The sequence below is a fragment of the Leucopleurus acutus genome (genome assembly GCF_964270905.1).
Source record: "Leucopleurus acutus genome assembly, chromosome: 10".
Classification (NCBI taxonomy): Eukaryota; Metazoa; Chordata; class Mammalia; order Artiodactyla; family Delphinidae; genus Leucopleurus; species Leucopleurus acutus.
The window spans coordinates 45764891-45778711 of NC_139153.1; the positions used below are offsets into that span (position 1 = coordinate 45764891).

At 38.0% G+C, this 13821-nt stretch overlaps 1 protein-coding gene across 1 annotated transcript in view; it reads right to left on the reverse strand.

Annotated features, from left to right (window-relative positions):
- Window positions 1–13821, reverse strand: part of ULK4 (unc-51 like kinase 4) — a 512005-nt gene that overhangs the window by 458093 nt on the left and 40091 nt on the right. Inside the window, exons 15-16 of the mRNA XM_082849145.1 lie at window positions 13569–13750; window positions 12630–12676 (exon numbers count right to left, since the gene is read on the reverse strand). Of these exons, the coding sequence (XP_082705271.1) occupies window positions 12630–12676; window positions 13569–13750 (229 nt within the window). The remainder of the gene's footprint in view (window positions 1–12629; window positions 12677–13568; window positions 13751–13821) is intronic.

The following is a 13821-nucleotide window of genomic DNA, read 5'->3' on the forward strand; positions in this document are numbered from 1 at the left end:
CAGATTAAAGAAGTCCTAGGCATTTCTATGATTAGCATTCTGCCTCTGAGTAAGAAGATTATGTTTTAAAAGTAATGGTTTTGAAAAACATTTGGCAGGACACTGGCCCAAAAGTTACAAGTAAAAGCTTCCAGTCACAGCTCTGTCACTGACCAGATACGGGACCACAGTCAAGTCAATTACACTTCAGTTTTGAATTGCTTAAATGTGTGCAGTTTAGAAGGTCAGATGGATTAACTTCTAAGTTTTCTCACAATGTAAAACAAATGCTATTATCAAAAACTCACTAATGAATTAAAGGATGCAAGGCAAAAACTTATTTATCTCAGTTCAAAGACAAGCTCAAAATACTTCAGAAACCTTGAAGCACTTTTTCAATCTACAAAATTAGATAATGGCAACCAGATTTATCCAACTAAAAGAAAAATGTATCAGGACATGCTAATTAAATATTTTTCCCACTCTCATGAGAAACAATTCCTATCAGAACTAGAGAAAACACCCTCCTTGAAACTCCTACAGTTTTAAGTTGTAAACTATTTAAACTAATAGTGACAATATTTCTCAATTTATACCAAATACTTACATACAACTATATCTATATGTAATGCCCTCACAAAACTGGCTCCATCTCATAATTCAGAACTCTTCTTAAAGGTCACCATTTCGGGTGCCCCTCATGACCCATTATGCTATAGCTCAGAACATCCCACATCCATAACAGCACGCAAAGCTGCAATGGCCAATAAACCTTCGTGCGATAACAGAAACATTCCATGTCTACATTGTTCAACACAGTATCCACCACATGCATGTGACTATCCAGCACTTGAAGTATGGCTGGTGCAACTGAAGAAATATATATATGTATATGTATACCCACACACACACAAAATGTACTTTAAGGAACTAGTTTATTTTTTACTGAAGTATAATTGATGTATAATATTATATAAGTTACAAGTGTACAATATAGTGATTCACCATTTTTAAAGGTTATACTCCACATATAGTTATTATAAAACATTGGCTATATTCCCTGTGTTGTACAATATATCCTTGTAGCTTATTTTATACAAATTAGTTTGTACCTCTTAATCCCTTACCCCTATCTTGCCTCTCCTCCATCCCTCTTACTGCTGATAACCACTAGTTTCTTCTCTATGAGTCTGCTTCTTTGTTGTATTCACTAGTTTACTTTTCAGATGCCACATATAAGTGATATCACACAGTATTTGTCTATCTCTATTTCACTTAGCATAATGCCCTCCAAGTCCATCTGCATTGCTGCAAATGGCAAAATCTGGTTCTTTTTATGGCTGAGTAGTATTCCATTGTATATATGTACCACACCTTCTTTATCCATTCATCTGTTGATGGACATTTAGGTTGTTTCCATGTCTTGGCTATTGTGAAGAGTGCTGCTATGAACACTGAGGTGCATTATCTTTTCAAATTAGTGTTTTTGTTTCTTTCAAATATATATCCAGGAGTGAAAATGCTGGGTCATAGGGTAGTTCTATTTTTAGTTTTTTTGAGAAATATGGAACTAGTTCTAAATTTAAATAACCACATGAGGCTTCCCTGGTGGCACAGTGGTTAAGAATCCGCCTGCCAATGCAGGGGACACGGGTTCGACCCCTGGTCCGGGAAGATCCCACATGCCGCGGAGCAACTAAGCCCATGTGCCACAACTACTGAGCCTGTGCTCTAGAGCCCGCGAGCCACAACTACTGAAGCCCCTGTGCCACAACTACTGAAGCCCCTGTGCCACAACTACTGAAGCCCATGCGCCTAGAGACTGTGCTCTGCAACAAGAGAAGCCATCACAATGAGAAGACTGCGCCCGCAACAAAGAGTAGCCCCCACTCACTGCAACTAGAGAAAGCCTGCATGCAGCAGTGAAGACCCGATGCAACCAAAAATTAAATAAATGAATAAATAAACTTAAATAAATAAATAAATAACCACATGCAGCTAGTGGCTACTGTATTAGAGCAGATCTAAAATGTTACAGTTACTTCTTTGTGTGTTTAATAAAACAGACTATTTATTATCCATCTCCCCCACTAGCCCACAAGGTCCATGAAGGCAGGGCTGCGAGCACTAAGACAGTACCTGGCATGGTCCCTCAGTAAATGTTTGTTGAATGAATATAATATCAACATCAAAACAAAGTAACTAAACACATTAGTAGAAAATGGGTGGGTAAAAATATGACTGAATAAAGGTAAACAAAATTGGAGCAGCATTTTCAAGGTAAATATCAAAGCAGAATTTAAGGCTAAAATCATTAAATGAGGAAAAGATTGTTTGAGGACTAAAAACAGTATGACCTACAAAGGATGTAAGTTGTGAGTCATTACAAACCATATTAATAAAGAATAAAAAGTAAACCCAATAGTAGTGGGAAACTCCAATCTACCTCTCTCCCAAGCACAGCAAGAAAACCACAGTGAACACAAACATACAAGCATCATAGTAACAGATGTATATATCAAGCTCTACAATCTAAACTCTGACCACACTTACTCAGTGGGAGGCTGTATAGGATGGTGTTCAGGACTCTGGAATGAAATGTCCTGAGGCCAGTCTTGGCCCCATAGTTGGGGCGGGGGAGGAGAGGAACCCTGGGTTAGTTACTCCTCCTTCATGTGTCTGATGACTTCATGGTAACTAGGACTAACAACAATATGTACCTCACCAAGTTACTCAAAGAGTCAAAGGAAATAATCCGTGTGAAGAAATCACCATGGTGTCTAACATTTAATATGTGCTGAATGGGCTAGCTATGATTACCACATTATCTACTACATTCATGACTTTTTTTTTTTGCGGTACGTGGGCCTCTCACTGGTGTGGCCTCTCCCGCTGTGGAGCACAGGCTCTGGACACGCAGGCTCAGCGTCCATGGCTCACGGGCCCAGCCGCTCCGCGGCATGTGGGATCTTCCCAGACCGGGGCACGAACCTGTGTCCCCTGCATCGGCAGGCGGACTCTCAACCACTGCGCCACCAGGGAAGCCCCATGACATTTTTTTAATGATTTTTTATTAGAGCACAAAGATAAATTCATAGAATTCCCAAAGGCAGAAATTATACAGGACATATGATGATATAATAAAAGTGAAATAACAAACATAAACCAAAAATCCTAAACGTTTGTAAATTTAGAAGCACTTCTGTATAGCTTAGAGAGCAAATGAAAAATAAAAATGCCCATTTGGGCTTCCCTGGTGGCGCAGTGGTTGAGAGTCCGCCTGCCGATGCAGGGGACGCGGGTTCGTGCCCCGGTCTGGGAGGATCCCACATGCCGCGGAGCGGCTGGGCCCGTGAGCCATGGCGGCTGAGCCTGCGTGTCTGGAGCCTGTGCTCCACAACGGGAGAGGCCACAACAGTGAGAGGCCCACGTACCGCAAAAAAAAAAATTGCCCATTAATCACAATCGTGTAAATAACACAAATCAAGAGACTGTCATACAGAGTGAAGTCAGAAAGAGAAAAACAAGTAACATATATTAACGCATATATGTAGAATTTAGAAAAATGGTACAGATGAACCAGTTTGCAAGGCAGAAATAGAGACACAGATGTAGAGAACAAATGTATGGACATCAAGGGGGAACGCGGTGGTGGGGGTATGAACTGGGAGATTGGGATTGACATATATACACCAATATGTATAAAACAGATAACTAATAAGAACCTGCTGTATTTTAAAAAAATAAAATTAAAAAAAAAACTTTACGATAGCAGACGGGACACTGACACCCACTTTTCTGTTCCCTCCAGAGTTTGCTAAAAGAAAAAAAGTTTATAATTAAATAACTGGAGACAGAAAGAAGGGCTGAAAGTAGACCAGAATGTTTGAGGAAATCCTAGATGACACACTTAGATGGAACTAGACAGAAAATGGAGAGAAGAAATTCCTGTCTAAGAACCACAGGTAAAGACAGGTCTTCCCAACAAGCCTCAGGGGCCTGGAATAAAGTAAAACAGAAAGCAAGGATGAGTCATAGACAATCATCAGACTAGAGAACTTCACGATGAACAGGTGAGCCGATTAGGTCCTGCCTCCTTCCCATCTCCCTCCCTGATACACAGAATAAACCCTCAGTCCTGGCCTCCAGGGTAAAAATGTAAAATTATCCCTGCAGTGAGCAATCTACTCTGGGGTGGGATACAAGTATGGATGTGGAGAACAGAGAGTGGTCCTCCACACCAGATACCAGAGCAAGGAAAGAGGTTAATGGAGGAAAGCCAGCCCCACCCCAAAGAAAAACCCAATCTGGAAACTGACGAGGCCTCCAGCCTGCCTACCTGCTCTTCAGTTACGTGTGCTCCCAACATACAAGTCAACTAGTCAACAGGCATCATCCACTCACAGGCCAGCCCTTTAAAGAAGACGTTGTTGGAGAAACAGACTAAGAGAACCATAGGGGAAATGTGTACTGCCAGCTTCTATGCTGATCAATTTAACCATTTATTCATAATATAAACTAAGTACCAAAGATCACCAAGCATTTGAGGAACCAACAGCATTAAAAAGCAGGACCATGATGAAAACGAAGTGACCCACAGGTTAAAAAGAATAAAATTTTTATAATCCTAATGTTTAACCTTAAATATTAGTCACAATATTTAACCCTAAATTCTATTCCAAAACGGAATTTTTATAATCCTATACTTTATCCTCAAATTCAAAAGTACATTTTAAATCAAATATAGGCAGCTAGGAAAAAGGACCAATCAGAGAACAAATGAACAAAAACTTGAAAATATGATTGCTGAAATAAAATAGTGCTTCTCAGTAAAATGAGCAAGGATACGTATCAAGCTTGAAAACCCAAAGATAAAATCAGGGAAGAGCAGTAAAAGAGAGTTTGGCAGTTCTTCAAAAGGCTGAACACAGAATTACCATATGACCCAACAATTCCACTACTAGGTATATACCCAAGAGAAATTAAAACATATGTTCACATAAAACCTTTATACACATGATCAGAGCAGTGTTATTCATAACAGCCAAATGTGGAAGCAACCCAAGTGTCCATTAAGAATGGATACATGAAATACGGTTTATCCATACAATGGAATATTATTCAGTCATAAAAAAGAATGAAGTGGGAATTTCCCAGTGGTCCAGTGGTTAGGACTCCCTGCTTTCACTGAAGGGGCCCAAGTTCGATCCCTGGTCAGGGAACTAATATCCCACAAGCCATGTGGCACAGCCAAAAAAAATGAAGTACTAATACATCCTACAACGTGGATGAACCCTGAAAACATTATGCTAAGTGAAAAGATACCAGTCACAGAAGATCACATTTTGTATATTTATATGAAATATTCAGAATAGGCAAATCTATAGACAGAAAGTAGGTTAGTGGTTTCCAGGGACTGAGGGGAAGACTGTAACAGGTACAAGATCTCACTGGGTGATGAAAAGTTCTGGCATTCGATAGTGGTGATACATGCACAATTTTGTGATTACACTAAAAACTGCTAAACTGTACAGTTTTAAAAAGTGAATTTCCATCATATCAGGAAACTAAAAAAGAAAAATCACATGATCATATCAATATATGCAAAAAAAGCATTTGACAAATTCCAACACCCATTCATGACAAAAACTCAGTAAACTAGGAATAGAGGGAACTTCTTTAACTTGATAAAGACTATCTACAAAAAAATACAGCTAACATCATATTTAATGGTGATAAACTCAAAATTTTCCCACTAAGATCAGGTACAGGGACTTCCCTTGTGGTCCAGTGGGTAAGACTCCATGCTCCCAATGCAGGGGGCCCAGGTTCAATCCCTGGTCAGGGAACTAGATCCCACATGCATGCCACAACTAAGAGTTCTAGTGCCACAACTAAGAAGCCCACGTGCTGCAACTAAGAAGCCCACGTGCCACAACTAAGACCTGGTGCCACCAAAATAAATAAATAATAGTTAAGGAAAAAAAAAGATCAGGTACAAGACAAGGACATCACCTCTCACCACTATTCCTTTTGAATATTACACTGAAAGCTCCAGGTAATGCAATAAGACAAGAAAAGGAAACAAAAGGCATACAGATTGGGAAGGAAGAAATAAAACTGTTTGCAAATGAAATGACTGTCTATACAGAAAATCCTGAAGAATTAACAACAACAAAAAAACCTCCTGGAACTATTAAGTGATTACAGCAAGGTGCAGGATACAAGGTTAATATATAAAAGTCTTACCAGCAATAAACTTGTAGAATTTGAAATTAAAAACACAATACCATTTACATTACCACCCAATAAGTGAAATACATAGGAATAAATCTAATAAAATATGTATAATATCTATATGAGGAAAACTACAAAGCGCTATTGAACAAAATCAAAGAAGTAAACAAGGGGAGAGGTATTCCATGTTCATGAATAAGACTCAATATTGTCCTGATGTCAATTCTTCCCAAATTGATCTGTAGATTCGATGTGATTCCACATTGTCAGTGTGGATACTGACAAACTGATTCCAAGGTTTATATGGAGGAAAAAGATCCAGAATAACCAACAATACTGGAGAAGAGCAACAAAGTTGGAGGACTGATGCTACCTGACTTCAAGACTTACTACAAAGCGACAGTTATCAAGACAGTGTGGTATTGGCAAAAGAACAGATCACTGGAACAGAATAGAGAGCCCAGAAATAGACTCACATAATCAAATGATCTTTGACAAAGGAGCAAAGGCAATACAATGGAGCAAAGACAGTCTTTTCAACGAATGGTGCTGGAATAACTGGACATCTACAAGAAAAAAATGAATTTAGACACAGACTTTACACCCACTCACAAAACTTCAACTCAAAACAGATCACAGACCTAAGTGTAAAATGCAAAACTATAAAACTCCTAGAAGATAACATAGAAAACCTAGATGACCTTGGGTGTAGCAATGACTTTTTATACACAACATCAAGGGCATGATCCATGAAAGAAATAATTGATAAGCTGGACTTCATTAAAATTAATAATTTCTGTTGTGCAAAAGAAATGTTGAGAATGAGAAGATATGCCACAGACTGGAAAAGAATATTTGCAAAAGACCCATCTGATAAAAAACTGTTTTCCAAAATATACAAAGACCTCTTGAAACTTAACAATAAGAAAACAACCTGATGAAAAAATGGGCCAAAGACTTGAACAGACACCTCACCAAAGAGGATATACAGATGGCAAATAAGCATATGAGAAAACACTCCACGCCATATGTCATCAGGGAAATGCAAGTTAAAACAACAAGATACCACTACACACCTATCAAAATAGCCAAAATCCAGAACACTGAAAATACCAAATGCTGGCAAGGATGTGAAGCAACAGAACCCTCATTCATTGTTGATGAGAATACATAATGGTACAGTCACTTTATAAGACAGTTTGGTGATTTCTTACAAAACTAAATGTACTCGTACCACACAATCCAACAAACAGGCTCCTCGGTATTTACCCAAAGGAGATGAATACATATGTCCACATGGATGTTAACAGCAGCTTTACTCATAATTGTCAAAACTTGGAAGCAATCAAGATGAGCTTCAGTATGTGAATGGTCAAATAAACCGTGGTACCTGCAGACAATGGGATACTTCACACTACAAAGAATGATCTATCAAGCCATGAAAAGACATGGAGAAACCTTAAATGAATGTTACGAAGTAAAAGAAGCCAATCTGAGAAAACTACGTACTTTATGTTTCCAACTACATGACATTCTGGAAAAGGAGAAACTATGAAGGTAATAAAAAGTTCAGTGGTTGTCAGAGGGATGAATAGGCAGAACACAGTAGATTTTGGGGGCAGTGGAAATCCTCTGTGTGATACCACAGTGATGGATACACATCGTCATACATTTGTCCAGACCCACAGAACGTACAACACTAAGACGGAATTGTAATGTATAGACTTTGGATGATTTTGATGTGTCAATTTAGGATGTACCACTCTGGCAGGGGATAGTGATAATTGGAGAGGCGATGCATACGTGGGGGCAGAGATATGTGGGAAAACTCTGTTCCTTCCCCTTAATTTGCAGTGAACCTAAAACTGCTCTAAAAAATAAACTCAACAAAAACCAAGAAAAGGTGAATTTTTTGATATGTGAATTGTATCTCAATAGAAGAGTGAGAAAGCAAAAGAAAATTAAGTCAACAGACACTAAATTTGGGCTTCCCTGGTGGCGCAATGGTTAAGAATCCACCTGCCAATGCAGGGGACACGGGTTCGAGCCCTGGTCCGGGAAGATCCCACGTGCTGCGAAGCAGCTAAGCCTGTGAGCCACAACTACTGAGCCTGCGCTTTAGAGCTCATGTGCCACAACTACTGAGCCCACGTGCCACAACTACTGAAGCCCACGCGCCTAGAGCCCATGCTCCGCAACAAGAGAAGCCACTGCAATGAGAAACCCATGCACCACAACGAAGAGTAGCCCCCACTCGCCGCAACTAGAGAAAGCCCGCACACAGCAACAAAGACCCAACGCAGCCAAAAATATAAATAAATAGGCAAGCAAAAAAAAAAAGAGAGAGACACACCCATCCTACAGGATTTTCAGGAGCAGAAAAAGGATGAAATAGAGATGAGGAAATCGTAAGGAAATAGGAAAGCAAAAGAAAGGTTGCAGCATTTAACAGACCGACTGGCAAAGCAAATCAGTAAAAAGGGATACCTAGATACATTCTAGTAAAAGTTTGCAAGCCTGGAATATAAAGAAAAATTCTTTTTTCACTGGAAAACAAAATCAAACTAGTCACATATAAGAGGAAGAAAAAGTCGGGTTGGTCCCTGAGTCTTCCAGAGCTGCAGCCAGCACACGAGTGAGCAACAAAGCAGCATGGCACAGAGGTGAGTGTGGCCTGAAGGTGCAAGAAAGTCTCATTCAGCCTGTTATGCCTGAGCCCCAAAACCACAGGCAGAAAGCTTCAAGGAAGGAGGAACTCCAGAAGCAGAGCCTGAGAGATATTCTATTTAAAAAACAAAACAAAAAACTACCAAATAATGAAATCCCATCAACCAAGAAGTGAAGTAATTCACAAATGGAGAAACTGTATTTTAAAAATTGACGATGAGCATTTACTTTATTAAAGTACCAAACTATACTAAAAATTAGAAAAATCCTTCCTAGAATATAAATATCAAAGGACCCTAAAATAAACCTGAGAAAGAACAAAGTTGAAATCACATATTCTGATTTCAAAACTTACTACAAAGCTATGGTAATCGAGACACTGTGATACTCACATAAAGACAGATTTATAAACCAAGGGAATAGAACAGGGAGCCCAGAAACAAACCGTCAGCATATACAGTCAAATGACTATCAACAAGAGTGCCAACACCGTTTAATGGGGAGAGGACAGCCTTTTCAACAAATGGTGCTGGGAAAACTGGATATAAACGTAACAAAAGAATGAAACTGGACTCTTACCTAACACTGTATAAAAAAAACTAACTCAAAATGGATCAAAAACCTAAATGTGAGCTAAAACTATAAAACCCTTAGAAAAAAACAAATGAAAAGATTTATGACATTGGTTTTGCAGTGATTTTTCAGAACACTAAAAGCACAGGCAACAGAAGAAAAAATGAAAAACTAGGTTTCATCACAACTTAAAACTTTATGCAAAGGGCACTATCAGGGTAAAAAGGCAACCCACAGAATGGAAGAAAGTATTTGTCAGTCATATACCTAATATGTCGTTAATATCTAGAATACATATAGAACTCCCATAAATGAACAACACAAAACCCAGTTAGAAAATGGGCAAAGGACCTGAACAGACATTTCTCCAGAGAAGGTAAATAATGGTGCTCAACATCAGTAATTAGTGAAATGCAAATCAAAACTGCAATGACATATAACTTCATACCCATTAGGAGAGCTACTATTAAAAAAAATTGAAAAAATAAGGGTTGAAGAGGATGTGGCGAAATTGGAACCCTCAAGCATTGCTGCTGGAAATGTAAAATGGTGCAGCCACTGTGCAAAACAGTTATGATGGTATCTCAAGAAGTTGAACATAACATTATCAAATAATCCAGCAATTCCACTCCTAGGTATATACACAAAAGAACTGAAAGCAGGGACTCAAACAGGTATATTGGCACCAATGCTCACAACAGTGCTACTTGCAACAGCCAAAGGTAGAAGCAACCCGAGTGTCCATCAACAAATGAAAAGATAAACTGTGGCATATACATATATGGAATATTATTCAGCCTTAAAAAAGAATGATTCTGATACATGCTACACCACAGATGAACTCTGAAAACATTCAGGTAAGTGAAATAAGCCAGACACAAAAGGACAAATGTATGATCCCACTTATATTAGGTACCTACAACAGGGAAATTCATAGAAACAAAAAGTATAACAAAGGTTTTCAGGGACTAGGATGAGGAGGGATGGGAGTTACTGGTTAATGGGGAAGAGCTTCTGTTCGGAATAATGAAAAAGTTCTGGAAATTGACAGTGATCGTGGCTGCACAACATACGTATCACAATACACATAATGCCACTGAATTATACACTTAAAATGGCTAAAATGGTAAATTTTGTTACATATATTTTATAATAGAATTTCTAAATTAAAATATTATGCATTATCTGTGAATTATACCTCAATAAAGTTGATTGGCAAAGGCTATAAAATTTGATAAGTATTCACTGTTAAAAGTTCTAACAAAACGGCATTTTTACACACATTGACTGGAAATGCATGTTGATATCATGTTTCTATAGAGCATTTCAGCAATTTATGAGAAGTCACAAAAATATCTATTGCCCTCTACCCATTCGTTCTAATTCTACAAATCTGCCCTTAGGGGAGAAAGGAAAAATAGGCATGAAGATTTAAGCACAAAATGTTCATCAATATATTATTTACAATATTATAATACTATCCAAAAATAGGGAAGGGTAAATAAAATGATCAAATATTCATAGCATATAAAAAGAGGCATACCATAAAAAAACTTAGACAAATTAATTAGTGACATTAAAAGAATACATGTTATAAAGTGGAGAAACATAAAAAGTTATATGTTATTTTATTTTGTTTTTCTATATACTGAACAAAGCCAAGGAATAAACATACATACTTCAACAGTGATTGTCCCCCAGCTAAGTTAAAGACCCTTATCATATGCTATCAAGGTGATATGACCCAGGACAGAGAAGGCCTCGCTGGAAGAAGTAGTATTTGAATGGAGAAAGAGAGTAAAAGAAGGCTCCAAGCATAGGGCTTATCTATCCATATTTTCCTCAAATAAAAACTGTTTTACAATTAAACTTAAATCTAAAAAATGGAAAAAAATAGTAGTACCTGGAAAGGATTAAGAATGTCTGTTTTTTTAAAAATCAGCAGAGGGCACCCTATTCAAGGATATAATTTGTTTTAGCCGAAGTGCTAAGATTTTTTTGTTGGTTTCTTTTACAGTGAGCATACCACAATCCTTCTCAAAGTTTAACATGCCCAAAAATGATCTAAAAATCCTATTTGTAACGCCAGATTTTACCTTGAGAGAGTAACATTAGAAGATGCGTAGGAATAATTATCCAAAAAAGCATTTTGTGAACACCTATTGTTTCCCCTATATTTTGGCAGCATGGAAGAATAATTACTATCCTACCACTGGCACATTTTACAAAACCCCTTCACATTCAAGTTTTCACAAGCTTCTCAACAATAATACAAGATAAGTAGGATTGATAACACCAACTTCCAAACCCCCAAAATACACTAAGTACCCACTAAGAACCAGGCACCGGGCAAGGTATTTCATACACCTACTTCATTCAAAATTCAATTGTAAAGAATATATAAAACTGAATCACTTTGCTGTACACCTGAAACTAACAACATTGTAAATCAACTATACTTCAGTTAAAAAAAAATTTGATTGTTACCAAAAATCTATGAAGTTGATACACTATCCCCATTTTACAGATGAGTAAACTGACACTCGGCAGTTATAATAATTTGCCTGGGGGCAGATTTGTGATCTACACCCACATCTGTCTGAATCCAAAGCACTTTCATCATCCCACAAACAGTCCCCCAGAAGCTGAGACTCGGAAAGAGGTAATCAGTTATCTGACCAAGTCTCATTGGCAACCAGAGCACAGAGCCTTCTCACACTTTAATGAGCTTTTCACCAAGTACGCTGCCCTCATATAAGCAAGTACACACCCTTCCATCAGGAGTTTACAGAACACAATCTCATTAGATTTTGTAAACCATCGTAAGGAAAGATAAAATGGCAAGGGAAAACGCCTTAGAAGCATAACTAAATTAAAACACAGGGACAATTGTAAAGTATTTGATAAAGAATATTCAAAAGAGTAATCATTAATAAAGCTTCCAGATGTAGTTTACATAACCTTGGAATTATATTTTTAATATTAGAATAAAGACTATTTTGAAATCTTTTTAAATGGAGAACTGGGATGCCTATAGAAAGTGCTATGATTCAGGGTCATCATTACTTTAGACTATTTCGTGATAAGTATTTAGGACTATGTGCTTTTGATAAATATGTATGTTTTAACTACTTAATAATATAATAATTTATTAAGATGTAAATATTACTTACCTATCCCAGTTTGGAGCTATTCGCAAATGCTGGGTTAGCAATTGGAACTAGAAAAAAAATTAAGATGTATTTAATTCATGAAATGACACAGAAAGTGACCCCTAAGTTAACAAATCAAACCAGTATACACATGAAATGCAAAGCCTGCACCAAGGAAATGAATTACATTCAGTGTTTTTGCATCTTTGTAAATATAAGATAAAAACAGAAACTAAGAATAAGAACGTTCAGTTTCTCCAACTGAATTCTATTCCCTAAATATGCCACTACCCCTCACCCCACAAACACACACCAAGTACCAAATAAGGAACTGTAATACTATCCTGGAAGAAAATGAACTTAGATTTTTTCAAGCCAGTTCCCAAACAAAGGCCCACAAGGGAAAAGGCCCCAGACCACTGTAACTCCTTTCTGAGGATGACTTCAAAAGATCTGCCGAATTCCCATGGTTTCATCGATGAAGACGGTCCAAGAAATATCTCCAGGGGAAGAAGGAAAAAGAAAAGTCTTAGAGACTCAGTTCCCCGTTCAGTGTCACATCGGAAGCCTTGGAATTTACCAGGAAGACCCAGTAAAAAGAGCCCCTATTCCACGTGGGCAGCTCACTCCAGCAGCTGATGAAAAGACCTCTGTCTTATGATTTCACAGATAAAAAATACCTTACAACTACTACAAATTAACGTAAAATGCAAGCTGAGTGTTACCAAAGGAGTTGTTCAAAATCACTGTCGATTCAACTGCTTTTAGATCTAAGCATTAAACAGAGGACAATTCTGGCAAACCTATCATCTCGATGAGTCACTTTTTTTCATTGTAATTAAATCATATTAGTATTTTAGCGCTTGTTTTAATCTCTACAGAATTAAAAGAGTTATGTGCAGAAGGAGAGCTGCAAGCCCGTGATAGGATGAGTCTTTACTTCACGACTTAACTACGTACCAGGGGTGAGTGGAGGAGCCTGGTGGCCACCTCCCTGTGCCCGGCCACCACGCACAAGTAGCAAAGGAGATTCAGCTTGGCTCGGGAGGCCCCTGTGCTCTTCTCGGGGGAGTCGATCTGTGAGCACACTTGTTGCAGAAAGTCATTCCAATCTTGGTCTTCTAGAAATACTAATTTATCCACTGCAGAGGAAAGAAAATATTAAAAGTGGGGACCATGTGAAAAAGGACTGCTGAGAACATTACAAGAAGAA